Source organism: Jatropha curcas, chromosome 2 (assembly GCF_041381405.1).
Source record: "Jatropha curcas cultivar XTBG-Jc1 chromosome 2, XTBG_Jcur_1.0, whole genome shotgun sequence".
Taxonomy (NCBI): Eukaryota; Viridiplantae; Streptophyta; class Magnoliopsida; order Malpighiales; family Euphorbiaceae; genus Jatropha; species Jatropha curcas.
This window is the reverse complement of record NC_143152.1, coordinates 1,314,000-1,333,954: the sequence shown is the minus strand read 5'-3', so window position 1 is coordinate 1,333,954 and position 19,955 is coordinate 1,314,000. Positions and strand designations below refer to the sequence as shown.

Sequence of the window (19,955 nt, the reverse complement as noted above, 5' to 3'; positions counted from 1 at the left end):
TTATTAACACAAAAATATGTTTTTTATTTTATTTTTTACATTATAAGGAAGGCAAACCTTAAAAAAGAAGGGATGAAATTTTTAACCAATGGAGATATTGAATTATTTTCTTTTTCTTGTGTGATTAATTTATGTTTATTCTAGTTTTTATTTTTTTGGGATGTAATTTCTAGTTATTTGAACTAATAAGGAGTTTCACTGTAACAATTGAGATGGAAATAATGATTTGTTGCGTGAAAAATAGTAATTTGTTGCATTGATCATTATATTAGAGATATCTTATATTAATTTATAATAAGTTGTGAAAATAACCAATAATTTTGACCATTATTTTAAATATATTTGATTTACGTTTCTTAATTTTTAATTAAAAAAATTAATCATCTCTAACTTTCGCTTCTAATCGAACCCAAATTAATTAGATTTTACAATATTTTAATTCTTTTAATAGAAGAATATATATTCATTCCTTGTGAAATTCTATTAATAATCAAAGTTAAACTATAAACTAATATATATATATATTGATAGGTTGAAATATAAATAAGAAAAAAGAGAGAGCAAAATATATAAAAATCTAAACTTTATAATATTAACTTATAAAAGTGCCACCACAAATTTATTCATGGCTAAAGAAGTCCTAAGTATAGTCACAAACAGCTTCAACAGCAAGATTATAACTAAATCTAGTTTTGCAATCCTGAGGTAACTGAGCAAAATGGTCTACATCAACATTAATGGAGCACTTTTTCTGGAGAAGACAAGCCTGCAAATACAAAAACCCATTCAATTATTAAAAAATGAACACCCAAAATAAAATTAAAATGAATAATTCAGCACTCTTCTCCTTAAACATGAGGTCATCCTCATAGATAAAGTAAATATTTACTGGGAGCACTTTATCTCTTAAAGACCGACTCAGTGCGAGTAAGATTTTAAAATGATCGAAAAAAATTCAAAAACTATAAATTTACCTGTTGAACAACTTCCATGGAATCTGAAGCATGACAAGTGCCCATATCATATTCTCCACATTTACCTTGAGGATTACCAAAGCTAGCAAAGCTAATTTTAGCAATGCTATGTCCTCCTGTGCAAGCTAATTCCAGAGTACTCCCTTCATAAGCAAATGCACAAATTTTACCAACAGTAACTGTATGGATTTGAACATTTTGGGGGTTTCCACCTAACTCTTCAAACAATACAAACATATTTCTATGTGGCTTTAGAAAACCTCTAGGGATATGATAGTATTTTTGTGCTGGTTCTCCACACCCAGTATTGCATTTCTCTCTGGTATATTCTCCCTTATAATCACAATTAGAGTCACAACCTTCTTCACTGGCAAGATATTTAGTCCAATATCTCCCTATATTAATTCCATTAACCCAAGCAACTCCTTTTCCCATTCCGCTCAGGTCAACCACGACAGGATTGTTTCCTCGAGGATAATAGAAATTTGTCTGTATATAAATAAATATGCTATGGTGAGCCGTAATGAAATATAATGTAATGAGATATTTTTTTTAAGATTGAAATTATATGTATTACCCTGTACCAAGTGAAAGGTCGATTAGTTTCGAGAGCTGAAGACCAATTGGCTCTATAACAATGTATAGGACTTTGATATCCGAGATCTACTCCATGTAATCCTGTCTTGTAAACCCATCTATTTGTTGAAATGTCCCTAATCACTTCAGAATCGTTTCCAGTTTTGCTTCTTGCAATTATTTTGATAGGTCCAACAATTCCAGTTCCCAGGTTTTCAAAGGAAGCACCATAATACTACACAAAATAAATAAAAACAAAATAATAAAAAAATATTTGTTATTATAAAATGGAAAATACACTGAACAAATTATTAAAAAAAAAGTTATTAATTACTTACGGGTAATCCAACAGAAACACTAACTAAAACGATGCGATTAATTCCTTCCAATAAATGAATTTTTGTCTCAAATTGAAAATCAAAATTACCATCCTCTGCAGTTTGTGATCCTGCAAAGTTATTTGATTTTTATATTAGTCATTGAAAAATTAATAATTTGAGAATAATATCTCAAAAAAATTAATAATTACCAAAGAATTTTGTATTTACAAAAGCATGAATCACAGGCCCAAACGTATGCACCTGCAGAAATATATCCTTATTGACCCATTCAGGATCAGTGGAATTATGAGTATAACTGCATAAAAAATAAAATAAAATAAATAATTTTAAAAAATAAATTAAAATAAAATAAAATAAAATAAAATTATTAATAACTTACAGTGTCAATAACCACAAATAATCACTGGTACCGTTAGTTACTGTTTTCTGATCCAAAAGATAATTAGAAGCAATAAAATCTCCTTTATCAAGATTTCCATATCTATTAATATTAATAATTTGTTCCGGTGTCGACTCCCATTCCAATTGATAAGGAGTGTTATTACCGAGAGGATGAATCGGTCTGTACATCATAATAGATGTTTGTGCATTCACCTATATATAATATTCAAATTATGATAATTATTAGCTATAATTAAAATAATTAAACAACTTAATTATTGTTTATAAAATAATTAATTACCTTGGCAGTATTGTAAACTTCTGTTTTACAATCAGGAGAAATACTAACAGACCAACTGGGAAGGAAAAACTCATTCCCTTCGAATGTAATAAAACTATCATCGTCGTATATATTCGAAAAGAAACAACTTCTTTGTCCTTTGTAAGAGATAATCTTCGCCTAAAAAAAAGGAATTAAGATATAAATTAGATAATATTGAAAATTATATCATTTTTTTCTTTTTTGTTGATAAAAAAAATTATTTGTATAAACAAAATAAAAAAAACTTACCGTTATACTGCCACCCAAATTGACCTCTGTTTTGTCACCAAAAATAAGATTAATCCCTAAAGAAAATAATACCTCGTGAAGGTTTTTAAGATGTCCCCATTTGGGTTGATTAGGATTACCTAATAAATTTAAAATAATAATAATTAATTAATTATAATAAATTAAAATTAAAATTAATTAAAATATAAAAAAAAAATAAGTTTTAATTTCTTACCATATTCATCAAGTGGTGCATCATAATCATATGATGTGGTGACATATGGACCTCCAGCGGTTTCACCAAAATTGGTACCACCATGATACTACAATGGGAAATTAAATAATTAGTTTTTAAAAATTATATTCTTAAATTAAATAAAATTATATTTTGTAAAAAAAATAAATACTAACCATATAGTAATTTACCAAACTACCATCATTTAGGAAGAAACGAGCAACAGAAAATGCAAGATCCTCGGCAGTTCTATGGGCTTGTCTTCCTCCCCATTTCTTATAGCTAATTTAATTTTTTGGATTATTAGAAAAAAAATATACGAAGAAAATAAAATAAAAAAAATTAATTAATAATAAAAAAAAAAGGCAACCTGCCAGTCCAATTCTCAATCCACCATTTTGGATCTGTATCCTTTTTATGATTTGGAGGGTACCATTGGTCACAGTACCAGCCATTGCAAGTAGCGATCTGTACTGACAAATATTAAATATGAATTAATTAGTTTATAAAATAATTGTTAAAATTAATTAAATAAAATTAAGGATTAATTAACGTATAATACCACATCATAGCTTTCTTGTTGGCCCATGATCCAAGGGATCAAAAGATTAAAACTTTTAGCCAGATCAATACACCATTGTGCATATGCTTTTCCAGCTTCTCCATAGCTATCTTCCACAATCTCATAATCATTTTCAATCTTTTATATTTAAAAAAAAATAAAATAAAAGTTAATATTACTGTATAAAATCAAAATAGTAAAAAATATATTTTAATAATTTATTAAATTGAACCTGAACAATGATTATAGGTCCTGTTTGGTCTTCAAAAAGATCATTGTCTTCCAGTGTTTTCACAATTAATGTTGTGAAATTTTTCATCTCATCCTATTAAAAATAAATTAAAAAATGAACAAAATTATATTTTACAGAAAAAAAAATAAAAAAATAAAAAAATAGTAATTAAAATTACCATAAAAATTGTATTGTTTGTTCTAAATGAAACGCCTGGCATGTTTTTCAACCAAACTGGTAACCCCCTGATAGATAATAATAGAAAACATTAATAAAAATAAAAATCAACGACATTATAAATCAATTTAATTTATAAAAATTATAATTACCCAAAACTCCACTCGCCAGAAATATATGGTCCAATCCTTAAAATAACATAAAGCCCTTCTTGATGAACCGCCTTGATAAATCTCACCAAGTCAAGGTTCCCGGTAAAATCATACTAAAAACACACACACATATATATATATTAATACATTTTTAATAAATTATTTAAATGAGAAATTTTTTTAGAAAAAAAAAAAAAAATACCTGACGATACTGTGGTTCATGTGCATTCCAAAAAACGTAGGTCTCAATCGCATTAAGGCCTCCTAATCTTGCATTTCTAATAAGACTTGGCCACATCTATAAATAAAGAAATAAAAAATATATAAATAAAATGAATGGTGAAAATTACTTAAAAACCAGAAGTACTTACCCCCGGAGTACTGCGAGGGTAATGGATAGAACCGGAGATTATGAGTTTCCAGTCATCTTCAATTATGATTGACCTGGTGTCCTCGGACACATAAGAATCACAAGGATGGGAAATAAGAGATAAAAAAATAGCCAAGGATGAAATAACAATGGCAAAAGAATGGGAAGAAGACATTTTTGTGAGAGGAAGTGAAATTTAGAAAATTTGAGAATTTATAGCCCAAATGAAATGAAATGATAAAAACTAAAGAAAAGATAATCAAATTTTAAAATAGATTTCAAATATATTTTGATTCTTAAAATTGAAATTTAAATAATTTGAAATGTGGTTATTTATGTGTTTTGAGAAGATTGTTTTGTTTGAATGAGATTTTGAGAATATTTTAAATGAATAATTAGATATTATGGATCTGCGGTAGCTGTTAATTATTTTAAATGTTTAAAAACTAGTTCAAAACGCTAATATAAAGAGTTTAAAAGCTTGTGGCAATAACTAATCAATATTTAAGTTCAGTTTAGATAGATTATACTTGAGAATAATAAAACCACTTGTTTTGATTTTCATTTTAATTATTCTATTCTATTTTTTATGTTTTCTTTTATATATATAAAGCCAATATCGATGTTAAAGTTTGCCTTTAATTTACCAAACATGAGCTTTAAAAAAAAATTCTGATAAAAGCTTTGGCATTCAGATTTGATCAAAGATCAAAGTTCACAGTTATCGAAACAGTTAATTTATCTAACAAATTCGAAGTATTTTTTTTTTCATTATAGAAAATAATTAATTAATGATTGTAAGTTCAAAGTATCTTTCTTTCATTGTAAAAAATAAGTATTTCGTAGTATTTGAGTTTGTTTTCTGAATATATTAGCAAATTAATCTTTTAAATCTGATTGGTATTTTCAATTATACAACAATGTCATTTCTATGTCCGGTAGGTTGAAGCGGACAACTTTAGCTTCATGCCCTATGTTTGATGTTTACCAGCATGATTTGATTAATATATTTTGAACTATTTCAGCTCTTTTTCAAAAAAAAAAAAAAAAAAAAAATCTACGGGATCGATTAATTCGGTTGAAGTCGATTTTAATTTATTTTTTTGAAAATAATTTGATTTCAATTATTTTTGATAAAATTTACTTATTGTCTGAATTAAAAAAAGTATATAGAATAAAATATCATTAAAATAAAAATAAAATCGAATGTAAAAAATACTAAACCAAATCGAACTTAGCCAATTCAATTTGTTTTTACGGTCCGTTTTGTCGAAACTACTCTGGGTAAACTGACTAATAAAAGTCAGCCATCAACACTCTCTTTGACGTCGACAAGCTTTACCTTTTCGATCATGCTTTACTCTTACTAGCTCCATGGACGACCCTCGCAAGCATCAGGTGCCCCTCTTTCACTTTGTGGTCAATTTAAAATTTCTAACCAGAATCGGTCGATCAATTTAAAATTTATAATTTGATTCTGTAAAATTAAGTAATTGAACGTTAATTAGCACTGAAATGTTTGTATACCTACTTTAATTGTATTTTTTGTTATATGAGTTTGTGTTAATATGGATTGAAAATGGATGGTTAGGTGTCCTTAAGAGGGGCAAGTGCCAGAGAGATTTCAAGGGATGCCCTTCTTGAGAAAGTCTCTCATGAAAGGGAGCTCCGTAGTTATGCTAGACGAACTACTGCTTCTGCTATCTTTATACAGGTAGGTACAGGTTATTTGAGAGGTATTATTAGAAGTAATTACATGTGATAATTAACTGTCTAAGCTTCATTAGTATTATTATTAGGAAAGTTAATTTTGCTTGCTTTTATGTTTTTTAATATTGGGTATTATGATTTGATGGTAAAGTATGTTTTTTTATTTTTATTTTTATTTTTTTTTTTATTTTGGGTATTGTAATTTGATGGTAAAGAAAGGAGGTTACTTGGTAATGATGCTTGAACAGGGTAATGAATGTGATGGGATAAGTAGAAAATTTTAATTTTAATTTCTTTTTCTCTAAGTTAGAAGTTGAGCTGAGGTTTAGAATGTGAAGATGACCCTTTTTTTTGGGTGGGTGGTGGATGTTTATTTACAGAGAGTTTGGAGGCATTATAGTGTGACCAAAAAAGTAGCTTTGCAGCTTCAAGAAGAATGGCAAAACATGTTGAATCATCACGATGGTACAATAATTGCTAGCTGGGTTTCCAACAAGGTCTTGAGGCCTTTCCTTTTCTTTGTTATATGTTTATCAACTCGACATGGGAAGATTTGCATCAGGGATATTAATTGTATGCAAACTTGCTTCAAGATTTTGCTGGAGAGCATAACTTCTACAGGTACGTTAGTTTTCCATGCTTTATATAGGATTTGATCATTTATTCAGTTTTTTTTTTTCCTAAATGATCCAATTGCTTCTTGGAAAATATGCTCTCATGCATTCTTGGTTTTGCTTAGCAATCTTGTTGCATATGTTGAATTTGTAATAAATCAGGTAAATAAGTCTCAATATATTAGTTTTATACAGCTGGCACCTGATTACCCAAAATTTATCCTTTTGATTCCTTGGCGATGAACTGTTCATTGATGTAGATGCTTTGCCCGACCATATAATGGCAATCTGGCATCTGCCAAGATATATTAGTTTGTGCTAACTTGTTCCTCAGAAATATTTAACTAAACTAAAACAGTAAAACTAGCAATATATTGCAATTTTGCCCTAGAAATATTTTTTATTATCCAATATCAACCTAGACCATCGAAAACACATAAAGTTGAAGCTTTTTGTTCTCCCCCAATCTGAGTTGCTTGGTATTCTTGTCAGCCCAAGAATATCCTAAGATCATGAAAGCAGCCTTTTTACTCATTGAGAAATTTATAGGACCTAATTTATACTGTACAAGGGACGATTTGTCATTTGACCTGTCTCTCTGTTTCTGTTAGTTTACCTGCCACTATAAACAGCTGATGTCCTCTCTCTTGTTTTTAAGGGTAGATTCAAGAAAGAACTTTTGCTCCCTAGCACTTGGTACAGTTGACGAGAGAAGAACATGGAGATATCAATCAAAGAAGCTGATTTGTCTCTGCTCATTTATCCTTGCTGAGTGTGATGAATCTCATTCTAGGAGACCAGATGTTGTTGTTCTAACTTCTCTTGCAATGCGTTTCCTTGCCATCTTAACTGATCTGAAGGGGTGGAAAATCATAACCGATGATAGTCCTGCAGATGCAGTTATAGCAGTAAATGATTTGGTTAGGTTTATGGCAAGCCCTAAAAGTGGTCTTTACATATCTATCAGAAAATACATTAACCAACTTGATATTCCTAATAATTTACGAACAAAAAGTATGGTCCAAACAGATAATAAATTCTTGATTACTGCAACTGCAATAACATTAGCTTTACGGCCATTTCATGCAACAAGCTTCAAATTAACTGGACCTGATTCGCCGGACATGCATTCTGCTGCTGTCCAGTACTGTCTGTTTCTACTTACAATTCCAAGTCTCACTCAACGTCTACCAGCTGTTCTTGTTTCTGCTTTGAAGCACAGGTCTATTCTCTTGCAATGCCTTCAGACTCTACTGGTAAGGTTCATTAAATTTGAGCTAAAGCTAATTACTATCTTTTCTAATGTATATGCTACACGTGAACATGCTTCCTATGCAGTACTTTATAAGCAGCTGATACCAACTGCTTAGTGATTATACATGTGCTTTGGGTCATTTTTTTTCTTCTTAGCAAATGATTCTGTTAATATTGAGCTTGGGAGATGGTCATGCATTTTGCCAGATGGTAATGCGAGGATTACTATAACCTTGCCCTGTCTACAAAGAACTTGATTTGGAAAATACAGTTCTTCTGTTTCTGAGGTTCAGAGGTGGGAAACACCCTTGAAACTTCTTTTTTGCCAATTCAGACCGAAAAGTTATAATCGATAGTCTTATGTGCCTGGCCTGACATGTAATTACTGGGGATATAATGTTGCAATGTAGGCATGTCTGTTTGCATTAGTGGCAGAGCTTCTTTTTTTTTTTTTTTTTTTTTTTTTCTCTTATTATACATCCTATGTCACTATAGTGCAATGTTAATAAATTATATCCAGCAGATTGGGTCAACTTGGAGCATGCCTGTCTAAATCAAACTGCAATTGTTTATGTAGCCATTTGGAATTATCATCCTTGATATTAGTTCTGCAACACTTTAACAAATTTCTGATCTTCTAACTTTCCTGGGGTGGCTTCTTAAAGTTGCCCACAAGTTATTTAATAATTTCCTTGTTTATCCAAATTAAACGACATGAGTCCCCATTTAGTTGTCAAATCTTAAAGCATTTTGGGAATGGTGGTTACTTAATTGAGGGTGAAAAAAAATTGGATTTTTCAGTGGTATGACCCACTCAATAAGGGATCATATATTTTAGGTAAGTATGAATTTTAAACTTTATTGATGTATTTTATTCAATGTATGCATGGAATATACGTTTATTTTTCTTTTTAAAATTTTTAAATCTTTTTACAGTGTGCCAATAACTAGTATGTGGTCTGACATGTTACTAAATGCCTTTTATTTCTGTTATTCTTGCCAGCAGATGTGTGCTGGCTGATATATTATTTATAAATGAGTCATCCAACTCTATTAGTTATCATGTGAAGATATTCCATTATATCTTTTTTTGCTTGTGGCACTTAAGTGAATATAATTCTCTTTAATTCAACTTGATAGACTACTATATCATTCAAACACGTGAGGACTGATCAAACTTTGGCAGGTGATGACAGATTTTGAGAGATAATATATTAACAGATATGTCCAAGATGGATCAGTTGAAAATTCAGCATTCTTCCAAGGTGATTCCACCAGTAGGTTGGGCTCTTGCAAACATTATTTGCCTATCTACAGGAAGTGAGAATGATTTTTTGGATCCTCTCAATCAAAGTCTAGACTATGCATTCTATGTCCGCGTTGTGATCATGCTTGCTGAGAGCTTATTGTCATTTCTTGACCATGGTGGATGGACTGAAAAGGAGAACCAATTTCCTCAGAGTGATGCTGAAACTCCTGCAGAGCTTGTTGGTAAAGTTTTATATGACAATGAGAATACATTTGCCTTAAACATGTCTTATGTGGACCTACTGAGGCCTGTTTGTCAGCAGTGGCATCTTACAAAACTTTTGGCAATCTCAAAGACCGATACCTATGTTGATATAGATGAGACTTCGACTGCTCAAAATGCAAAATACTCAAGGAAGTTGGAACTGGTTGAAATTGCATATTTCTATTCTTACTTTCTCAGAATATTTTCAATCTTGAATCCCTCACTTGGGCCATTGCCTGTTCTTAATATGCTATCATTCACTCCTGGATATCTTGTCACTTTGTGGGAAGCATTGGAATATTTACTTTTTCCTAGAAAGGGAGAAATATCTGCTGATAATGATCTTTCCTTAAGTAAAATGTCAGGGAACAAGGGAGATGGGGGTGTTGAGAAAAAACACAAGCAGCTCAATAAGGAAGGAGGTAATAGATGGGCTAATGTGCTTCATAAATTTACTGGCAAGTCCCAAACGGGTGTTGATTATACAGATGGAGTTGGTGGGCAAACTGGTGAGATAGATGAAGAATTGCAAGATATTTGGGATGTAGAATCATTGAGGTTTGGTCCACAAAAAATTCCAAAAGATATTTCATGCCTGATTCATCTGTTCTGTGCCACATATTCCCACTTGCTTTTAGTTCTTGATGACATTGAGTTTTATGAAAGACAGGTAACCTGTTTTTTCTTCTTATGCTTCTTTTTTCAGTTTCTCTTTTCAATCACAAGATCATATGAAGTGCTCTACAATACTTGTTTTGCATTTCATGGTACAAGTCAGGTCCCATTCAAGCTGGAGGAGCAACGAAGAATTGCTTCAGTGCTCAATACATTGGTTTACAATGGATTGGCCCAAAATACAGTTCAGCAGAATAGACCACTTATGGATTCTGCGATTAGATGCTTGCATTTGATATATGAAAGGGATTGCAGGCACCAGTTTTGCCCCCCTGTTTTGTGGCTTTCACCTGCTAGAAAGAGCCGACCCCCAATTCAAGTGGCTGCGAGAACGCATGAAATCATTTTATCTAATATAAAATCAGATGATGCTTTGACTGTTCCAAGTATCGGTTCTGTAATCACTATTACTCCACATGTATATCCATTTGAAGAAAGGTAAGCATGAGATACCTGATAGCTGTTGTACCTTTTTCTCATCTACTGCTTGCATTAAACTTTTGTGCTGCAAGTTGGGATTTGTTGTTGAGAACTTTGACCCGACGCTTTCTGCATTGATGCATTTTTCTCTTTTTTTTTTAATGGAATTCTCTTTATTACAATCTGCTCCATGCAAAAAAGAGTAAGTTACAGGCCCCGAGCATTTAATGAAATTCACATTGAAATTGAATTAAGTTGCCCTTTACTTTAGGAAAAATTTACATTTTAGTCCTTTCATTGGATTTTAGTTTCTCACCTTTAAATATAGTAACATTTTAATCCCTCATTTTTAGATGAAATAATATATTAGTGGTCCACTTTTTAACTTTTTTGGGATTAGTAAGGTACTTCATTTGTAAATTGAATTACTAAAATATTGTTATGAGTAGGGACTAAAGTGTATATATTTAAAAAAAGAAAAACTAAGTGCAGGGAAATTGAACGGTTGAGAACCATTTAATTCATCTTTTAAGAACCTGAGGATTCAAGTATAAGTTCAGACAAAAGTTGGAGATTTTAGCAATTTACCCTAAATAAGGATCCTAATGAAGGCAAAATTGTCCTTAGACCTTTTTCTTAAGTTATTAGTTGCATGATAATTTCCCTTTCTTCTGGTTTGTTGCTAAATGATTTACAGGATCTCACTCTCTCAGGTCAAATCATCTCTTTTATGGTTTATTATTACTGTCCCCTACTGTTTATCCTTATTCTCATGGCAGTTCTTTTCCCATGGATTATTTTTTTATTTTGATTAACTTTTGAAGTCTATTACTCTGCTGACGTTGCTTGGTTTTGTTTTATTTTTTTCTTCCATGCTGAGATGGTTGTTTCTTGATATCATTCACTATCTTATATTCGCAGAGTTCAGATGTTTAGAGAGTTTATCAACATGGACAAAGTATCACGAAAAATGGCTGGTGAAATAACTGGACCTGGTTCACGAGCAGTTGAGATTTTAGTTCGTCGGGGTCATATTGTTGAAGATGGATTTCGTCAATTAAATACTCTTGGATCAAGACTGAAGTCATCCATTCACGTTTCTTTTGTTAGTGAATGTGGCATTCCAGAGGCTGGCTTGGACTATGGTGGATTATCAAAGGAGTTTCTGACTGATATATCAAAAGCAGCCTTTTCTCCAGAGTAAGTTTTTCTAGCATTTCTACATAAAAAGCTTTCTTTTCTTCATCATCTACTTCATGACATAATAGTGTTTTAACTTTTTCCATGCAATTAAGGTATGGCCTATTCTCCCAAACATCAACCTCAGACAGACTTCTGATCCCCAATCCAACTGCAAGATATCTGGAGAATGGTATCCAGATGATTGAATTTCTTGGAAGAGTTGTTGGAAAAGCTCTTTATGAAGGCATATTGCTTGATTACTCTTTTTCACATGTTTTTGTACAAAAGCTTTTAGGCCGATATAGCTTTCTTGATGAACTATCAACACTTGATCCAGAGCTGTACAGGAATCTCATGTATGTGAAGGTAAACTATCTCGATCAGTTCAACTCCCTTTGGTTTTATTTATTCTGTTATTTATTTATCAGCTATACTTTTCCCGCCCCCACATCTACTAAGTCCTTGTTGACAAAATCAACTTATTAATATGCTTATGGCTTTATAAGATAATTCTAGCTTGTTGAGGTCGAGACTTGCTATATTGTTATTGTCAGGTGACTTATTATGTTCTAAACAAGCTGCAGGAAGCACTTTGAGAGAGTAACTGAATTTCTATGCTTTACTGAATAGATTTCTGGGCCGGAATAAAAAGTATGAAGATAATAGAAAATGTTGGTGAATGTTGGAACAAGAAAAGTTGATATTAGAATCTATTTGATTAAGATTGCATAGATGTGGAGGGTCCTGCTGACTGCATCTGGTTTGTTGGAAGTAAGGCACTAGTGATTGCATGGTTGAGCTATTTCCATTGCTTGGAAGTCTTATCATTTCTTTGATTATTTGGATTTTTGGCTATCTTTTGAATATCTTCTTTAGGTGTGTTTGCAAATCTAGATGTACAAGTTTACAGATCCCTTTAATTTATTTATTTACCCTACTGCCTGCTTTTTCTACAGCATTATGATGGTGATTTCAAGGATCTCTCTCTGGACTTCACAGTTACAGAAGAATCATTTGGTAAACGGCATGTTTTTGAGCTTAAACCTGGTGGCAAGGATGTCTGTGTGACAAATGAGAACAAGATGCAATATGTTCATGCCATGGCAGATTATAAACTCAATCGACAGGTATCTAGTTACTTTATTTTCACAAATTCTATAATAACATCACCTTTTTTATTTGATTTACCTTACACTAATTGTTCAAATTGCAGATATTGCCATTTTCAAATGCATTTTACAGGGGACTGACAGATGTCATATCCCCTTCTTGGTTAAAGTTATTTAATGCAATGGAATTCAATCAGGTATTTTTTCTTGTACTTCTATTTGTTGATTTGAGATCGCTTGCCCTGGTCCCTCCTTGTTTTGTATATATTGGTTTCAATGGTGATTTCAAGTTCAGAATTTGCCTGGGTTAACCTAAAAAGAAGTTGAAAGGATAAAGTTATATGTTTTAAGTACTGGTCTTCTGTCAATTACTTCCAGAAGAAAAGTAGGCTGTTAAGCTGAAGGAAAAGCAATGCTAGGCTGTTGAAATACATGCATCTATCAAGCTGACTAGCACTATTTGCAATGAAATAAAGAACATACTTGTAATTGTATCTTAACTTAGCTATGGTTGCATAGTTTGTTTGGAGTTCTATAAAAGGTAATTCCCATTATTGCAAGAAGTTCAAATCCTAACAGACCTGGTTCCTCTCTTTACACCAAATCCAACTTTGTATGATATTTTTGTATCTCCCATAAATTCGTGCAATTCTTGGAATGGAATGTATGGATGACTTCCATTTCCATTCTGTATGAGTCTAGATTTTCAATTTTTATGCGATATGATAATTACTTTGCATGTAACTACAGTGGCACTGCAAACATGGTTTCTAAAAAATTTGTTCTGCTGAATTTTTTTTGTCTTTCTTTTCTTCCAATTCCAACCCAGGTTATTTTGTTCAGTTACTTTCAGGTGGTGACTTTGACATTGATGTCGATGATTTAAGAAATAACACACGTTACACAGGTGGCTACTCTGAGGGGAGTAGGACAATCAAACTTTTCTGGGAGGTACTGACTCTAAATTGGAGTTAAAATTTTTGATTTTCCTTGTGCTTAAAACTCATTTTTTTATGAATATCCACACGTATCTAACCTTTTATGCCTCAACTTTTTTAATTTGTCATCTTTTTAACTTAGTAAACATCTATTTAATGGAAGGAGGAGAATATTAAATAAACTGTTCTGAAAGAATTAAGGATGCAAAAGTTTCTTGCTTAGAGGAGAAAACTTAAATAATGGTAACTGGAAAATGTCCTAATTGTGTGAGGTTCTGTAATGCTAGCAGCTCCTCTATCTAATTGCCAATAAAACTTAATGTCATCAAAATTTGCAATATTTCTATGTTGGTGTTAATCTGGTTTAGACCTCCAATACATTTTTTCTTCGTCAGCATGTTTGTATCTTTTTCACTCTTTATGATAGTTTAAAGAACATTTCCATACATACTCTCTTCTACTCTGCTGCTTCTCTATGGGCTGCCTCCGGCCCTCCACCCATCTCCTACTTCCCTAACCCAGGTAGATTCCACATCTATAACAAAAGGAATGATTCAGTTATGATAGCTGTGCCTGCAGTAAGCACCATTTTCATTATTCCATCTCGAAGTAGATTATATGGATTCTGATTTCAAGGTTGCATGTCTCGATATCTTGAAAAGTGCATTGTTTAATCTATTTCCTTTTGTTTTGGATTTTCTTTGAAAATGTTTCAGGTAATTAGAGGATTTCAACCAAATGAAAGATGCTTGCTGCTTAAGTTTGTGACCAGCTGTTCTCGAGCTCCGTTACTCGGGTTCAAACACTTGCAGCCATCCTTTACCATTCATAAGGTATGGTCTTGATCTCATATTTTGTGGCATTTTGGAACTATTAGATTAATGGTCTATTTGGTTGTGACTTTTGAATTAGAAAAGAAAAACGATATGGTTGATTACCTTGCTTGTTGAAACATGCAATTGAATTTTGATTCCTTGTCTGACCATCTGGGTAATTTCAAATCTTAGTATCTAGTTTTTAACCTTATTTTGGTGTCTTCTGATAGTACTGCTTCAAGATTTTCCTAATGCTTGAGATGCTATTTGGATGGTTTAGTATAATGTTTCTTGTTGTGTATTGTTGCCGAGGAAATGGTGAATAAGATGTGTATTATGCAACGCAAAATATATCCTTTTAACTTTGAAATATTGCAAAGTAAAAAGAAAGTACTTATGCTAGTCACTATAGACACGGTGAACAAAAAGAATGCCATGAGCATTGGGAGTTAGTTGAAAGTAGTCTAAAATAAATTGAACAGGCTTCAGTCTTTTTCTTTTTGAACGCGGTGTATGCTCAGCATTGGACTAGTAATGAATGGGTTTCCTTCTGCATGAATTCGTCCACCACACGAGTGACTATACTGGAGCAGAACAAAATTGATGCCTTAAAACTATACTTCTCTAGAGGTTGGACTTGTGTGTAGACTAATGAAGTTTAGCTTGATATTTCCTTCTATACAAATGCATCATGCCCGTACTATATTGTGGGGTTGCTTTGAGAATTGTGATTGGTTTGTCAGTTGTGAAAATGGCTCTGTAACTGATTCATGCTTGCAAGACATAGACAGATGCTTTTATGAATTATTGCAGGTTTCTTTTTATCATTTATACATCCTTTCTTTCTAACCCATGCTCACAGTTCCCCTCTTTTCTTTTTCTAATAAAGAAAATAAAGATAAAAAAAGGGGACAAAAACAACAAAGAAAAAGAGGAAAGGATAACAAAGCCCTAAATTCATCATAAGTGGAATTGAAAATTAGGAATTTGATTTTTAGGTTGCATGTGATGCCTCTCTTTGGGCAACAATCGGAGGACAGGATGTGGATCGGCTTCCGTCAGCTTCTACATGCTACAACACTCTCAAGGTATTCTTGATGCAAGGAACAATGACACCCAGGATCTTTTCTCTTAGATTCCAGTCTATATTGTTTATTTTTCATCTAACCTTGGATGTTCCTGTGCTTTATTCATGTCTCGGATGGCTACAGCTTCCAACATACAAACGTGCAAGCACTTTGAGAGCAAAACTTCTTTATGCAATCAGTTCCAACACTGGATTTGAACTTTCTTAGGGATTTATGGATCTTTTGTCGTTCTTGCAATCAGGTGATTATTTTGCCTTGTGTTCCTAAATCTTTACATCTATACAAAAGTACAACCGATTACAATTTCTATCTGTAGTTAGAATATCTTTTTCCTTGATAATTTCTCACATAGGTCTGCATAAGATCAGTTAAACAGCATCAAGTTTCAATTTCTTAGCTATGCCTTGTAAGTTTGAGATAACCAAAACAATCTCATGCACTGAACTGTTTTCTTTTCTTGGCTGGAAAAAAAAAAGGGAAGAGAACAGAAAAAGATTAGAGGAAACATTTCTAAGAACAAAAATTAGGAAGAAAAGATACAAGAGGTATTGGAGGGGGGGTAACCGAGGCAGTGCTCCAGAATGAGCATTGAGAGGTGAAATGCTACTTTGTGGAGAGAAATGACTTCTCTTTTCAAAAACAAAAAGGAATTGGTTTAAAATGAAAGCTCTCTAGATGATTGAATAGGTTGAAAATTTCCAAAAAAATTGGTTAGTTTTGTCTTATCCCATTTTGACAAAGTAATGAGGTTAAAAATGCTTCAGATGAAAATTCTGTACATAGAAGATTTTGATGAATAACTGGTTTTATTCAACAACTGGGATTCAACAGCACAGACTGATCAAATTAAAGCACTCACACCCAACCATAATTCTCTTACTAAAACATAAATAACTATGAGGTTACACCACAACCTGCAAACTACCTATATATTTCTGATTATGTTCATTTATATAGCATATATAAGAAGATTAAAGGAACAAAATAGTAGCAAATTGTTTCAATTGTGGAGGGAGCTGCTTCAAGAAATGAGGTCAAATCCCTGTGCAAGTAAATCACCAGCCAAGACCTTATTCGCAGCTTCAGAAGGATGAAATCCATCCCAAAACACGTATTGCGTAGCATTGGTGCATGTTCCCACAGACCTTTCATTGCAGAGCACTGAGGTCTCTAGTGTACCAGTTCCACAGCAAGCCCTTCTTGCTTCAAAGAACCCTGTGAGAGAAATGCATTATAACACGAGAATTAATGTTTATGTGCAATGCATTCATCGTACTCAAAAATTAATAGAATTTTCCAGTCTATCTTTGTGTATATATATATATATATATGAAAATGTGCATCATATTGACTAGCTAGTTGTTGCAGAATAGGCACAATACCATTGTCACTGGGTTTCGAGATCATATCCAAGAGAGGCTGGTAGATATCAAAGACCACGAGTTTGAGACCAGGGAGATTATTCGCCAGGTTTTTTGAGGTGCTGTTTAATTTATTGTTGAAGGAAATGGCATCTTGGTTTAACCTATCAACACACTGGTTGCTTCCTGCACCAAAGAGGGTAATAGCTGCAGGTAAACACCCAGTTGGTGGTAGGCTTGTCACTCCAATCCTTCTTGCTCCCATTTCAAATAGATTCTGTGTTCAGCACAATCCTCGTTAGAGAAAAATTTGTTCTTTGGGAAAAAAAACCGGATACGTCTCATTTTTTTAGATATCGAATTCAATGCTTACATCAAAACAAAAGAACTCAATCCATGTATATGTTTCAGATCAAAATCACGCTATTGATGTATGTTTGCATGTAATCTCCCTCTTGTGATATAGGCAGGTTTATTTTGTGCTGACTTTTGTGATAGATTCAACCGATGGCAGTTTATTCTGCCTTTAACCAATCATTCCAGATTTTGTTTTCGTTTTCCAATATTTGTGAGGAAGCAAAGTGTATTATACCATACCTGAATGAAAGCAGTGTAGTATGTCAAGAGATTATCGGAGAACCGATCTGGTGAGTAGATTCCATTAAGAAGGGGGTTGATATAGTAATTCTGAATAAAATCACTGCTCCCTGCACTCAGAAGATGGATAGCACCGGAGAATATGTCATTGGCCTTGGTTTGTCCTACCATATCCACAACTTTTCTTTTATATTCCCTGTAGTAATTCAACTGCTGGGTCAATGCAATAGCCCCCTGCAGAATCCACAAGAAACAGGCAAGTAAATAAATAAATGAATCCAGCTATTCAGACTAAACATGTAAAATATTTCAAATTCAACTCGATTCAAGCGGTAAGTTGAAAGTTGAGCGAAGATCGAGTTCGAGTATTATGATACTCGCTCATGGCATTTATTGATTTAAGCTCGAACTAAAGTTTTGAATTTAATAACTAAATTTATATCTACACCTAATTAAGCCAAACTGGGCGAAGCTCTGCATTTTGAACTTTCTATCAAGTTGAACTTAAGCATGTCAAATAAAACTCAGTGGAGCTCGAGTTTTTTAATTAGGCTCAAATATTTTAACATATTAACTCAATTTGGCGCAATAAATCTCTAATAGAGTGACTAGAGAGAGAGAGAGAGAGAGAGAGAGCAGAGAGATTTCAATATTTACATAAAGCCTAGCAGTGCCATCATAAAAACCAGAAGCAGCAGAGGCAAAGTTAACACCAGTAAGAATGTTGCTTCCTTTGGCATCTTGGCTAAGGTAAGCTGGTGGGTATGAGGTGAAGCCAAGGTACTCAGCTGTGCATCAACAAAAAGAAAATCAAAAGAATGCAACTTTAGAAGAAGAAGAAGAAGAAGAAGAAGAAGAAATTATTTTACCAGTAAAATCTGTAGCTAGCTTTCCATTGCAGAATCTTCCAGTAGGTCTGTGAGTAACAAAGTCTCTTCCATAAGGAAGAAAATTTGCCTTAACAACTGTATTAAGGTTATTATTATTACCCACATCAACAACAGAGTCGCCAAAGATTATCAGGGCAGGAACAATAGGCTCTGCATGAACTACTGAAGCTACTAAAACAAGAAGCAAAAATGCAGTACACAAAACACCACTACATGCAAACCCCATTTCTCCTTTCCTCTTCTTCTCAAAAAAAGGTAAAAAAAAAAAATTAACTTCTGATCGGTAGAGACAGCGAAGAGTTAATTGAGAAGAGAAGAGGGAGGTGATGAAGAATTTAAGAAGAGGAATAGCAGTGAATGATGGTCAAAAGTGATATATAACTGTCCTAAAGAGTATGGCTCCAATAAAGTTGCTTACTTTACGGGGAAGAAGCATGTTTAGCACTCTATGAAGTTCCATGATTTTTGTCCTCTATGTTAATGTACTTATTAGGCTAACTAAAAGTGTAAACTTTAATGGCTATGTTTATACGTAAGTGATGTGCTAACAGAAAGTGTAAACTAACTCTCTTCGTGAGCTTGATTTGATAAGTGAATTTACTTCCATTTTGTTCATTAGAGTTGAATCTCCGCAATCAGACTATTAAAGAAGAATATATGTTTTTGCGAATCTTCTGATTCTAATATGATAATTTATCTACGAATAAAGATAAATAAACTTAGTATGATATGTAAAAATTAATCAAAAAAGGAGCTTAAAAAACTTGGAGATAAGTTTTTTACTTTCAAATTTACATGTAATGTTGTGCATGAATCATGAGCCCTCCTTCACAATTAGCATTATCTTCCATATCGTATCAAGCAGAATTAAATTGATTTTTCTTTCTTTGTTCACACATTTCTCAAGCTAGGTAACATAAATACAGATCAAGCATATTTTTTCAAAAAAAAAGAAAAGGGAAGAGCATTAAAGTGATCTTTACAAGAAGGGTCAATGGTTTTTTACCCTTTAATGATAACACTGCCACATGGAGAAACTCATTATGAAGGAGAACTGCTTTGCATTTCTGTTGGGTGCCAAATCACTCGGTGTGGGTTTATTCGACCCTCTAATAAAAAGTAAAATATCACAAATTTCTTGACAATTATGTGACTGTGTAGACTATTAGATGAAATGAAAAAGTTATTTTTGTTGTATAACTTATGATATAAATATAAATATAAAATAAATACTAAATA

The 19,955-nt window shown here is 32.6% G+C and overlaps 3 protein-coding genes across 6 annotated transcripts; 1 reads left to right on the top strand and 2 right to left on the bottom strand.

Moving 5' to 3' along the window:
* Positions 1–568: 568 nt before the first annotated feature.
* On the bottom strand, positions 569–4,728 carry LOC105642401 (beta-galactosidase 15). The gene is made up of 17 exons (XM_012227219.3): positions 4,552–4,728; positions 4,383–4,478; positions 4,181–4,293; positions 4,030–4,096; positions 3,852–3,944; positions 3,620–3,757; positions 3,428–3,525; positions 3,234–3,339; positions 3,058–3,145; positions 2,844–2,962; positions 2,574–2,732; positions 2,271–2,485; positions 2,080–2,186; positions 1,889–1,998; positions 1,552–1,785; positions 975–1,463; positions 569–766 (listed from the first exon to the last, which is right to left on the bottom strand). Exons 1-17 carry the CDS (start codon positions 4,723–4,725, stop codon positions 641–643), a joined length of 2,532 nt encoding a protein of 843 aa, XP_012082609.2. The 5' UTR covers positions 4,726–4,728; the 3' UTR covers positions 569–640.
* Positions 4,729–5,811: 1,083 nt separating this feature from the next.
* On the top strand, positions 5,812–17,715 carry UPL7 (ubiquitin-protein ligase 7). Of its 4 annotated transcripts, none has more exons than XM_012227137.4 (15): positions 5,812–5,948; positions 6,142–6,264; positions 6,641–6,881; positions 7,538–8,130; positions 9,325–10,311; positions 10,420–10,754; positions 11,658–11,936; positions 12,032–12,284; positions 12,875–13,045; positions 13,132–13,224; positions 13,871–13,978; positions 14,682–14,798; positions 15,779–15,868; positions 15,992–16,109; positions 17,242–17,715. In XM_012227137.4, exons 1-14 carry the CDS (start codon positions 5,925–5,927, stop codon positions 16,073–16,075), a joined length of 3,498 nt encoding a protein of 1,165 aa, XP_012082527.1. In that variant the 5' UTR covers positions 5,812–5,924; the 3' UTR covers positions 16,076–16,109; positions 17,242–17,715. The 4 variants fall into 4 exon arrangements, with proteins under 4 accessions (XP_012082527.1, XP_012082525.1, XP_089573878.1 ...); XM_012227135.4 differs by having other exon boundaries at positions 17,237–17,715; XM_089717752.1 differs by lacking the exon at positions 17,242–17,715 and adding an exon at positions 16,826–16,964.
* LOC105642329 (GDSL esterase/lipase At5g03820) lies at positions 16,656–19,061 on the bottom strand. The gene is made up of 5 exons (XM_012227138.4): positions 18,696–19,061; positions 18,484–18,614; positions 17,827–18,060; positions 17,251–17,506; positions 16,656–17,083 (listed from the first exon to the last, which is right to left on the bottom strand). The coding sequence occupies exons 1-5, from the start codon at positions 18,940–18,942 to the stop codon at positions 16,890–16,892; spliced, it is 1,062 nt and encodes a 353-aa protein (XP_012082528.1). The 5' UTR covers positions 18,943–19,061; the 3' UTR covers positions 16,656–16,889.
* Positions 19,062–19,955: the final 894 nt, after the last annotated feature.

Excerpts from the sequence above, each read along its gene's own strand:
- UPL7 (XM_012227137.4), top strand. The coding sequence starts at position 5,925 with ATGGACGACCCTCGCAAGCATCAG. Across the intron at positions 12,285-12,874 it reads GGAATCTCATGTATGTGAAG|CATTATGATGGTGATTTCAA; the intron begins GTAAACTATCTC and ends CTTTTTCTACAG. Across the intron at positions 13,046-13,131 it reads ATTATAAACTCAATCGACAG|ATATTGCCATTTTCAAATGC; the intron begins GTATCTAGTTAC and ends TTCAAATTGCAG.
- LOC105642329 (XM_012227138.4), bottom strand. The coding sequence starts at position 18,942 with ATGGGGTTTGCATGTAGTGGTGTTTTGTGTACTGCATTTTTGCTTCTT. Across the intron at positions 18,615-18,695 it reads GCTAGCTACAGATTTTACTG|CTGAGTACCTTGGCTTCACC; the intron begins GTAAAATAATTT and ends GTTGATGCACAG. Across the intron at positions 17,507-17,826 it reads ACTACACTGCTTTCATTCAG|AATCTATTTGAAATGGGAGC; the intron begins GTATGGTATAAT and ends TGCTGAACACAG.
- LOC105642401 (XM_012227219.3), bottom strand. The coding sequence starts at position 4,725 with ATGTCTTCTTCCCATTCTTTTGCCATTGTTATTTCATCCTTGGCTATT. Across the intron at positions 4,294-4,382 it reads ATGAACCACAGTATCGTCAG|TATGATTTTACCGGGAACCT; the intron begins GTATTTTTTTTT and ends GTGTGTTTTTAG. Across the intron at positions 1,999-2,079 it reads TGTAAATACAAAATTCTTTG|GATCACAAACTGCAGAGGAT; the intron begins GTAATTATTAAT and ends ATAACTTTGCAG.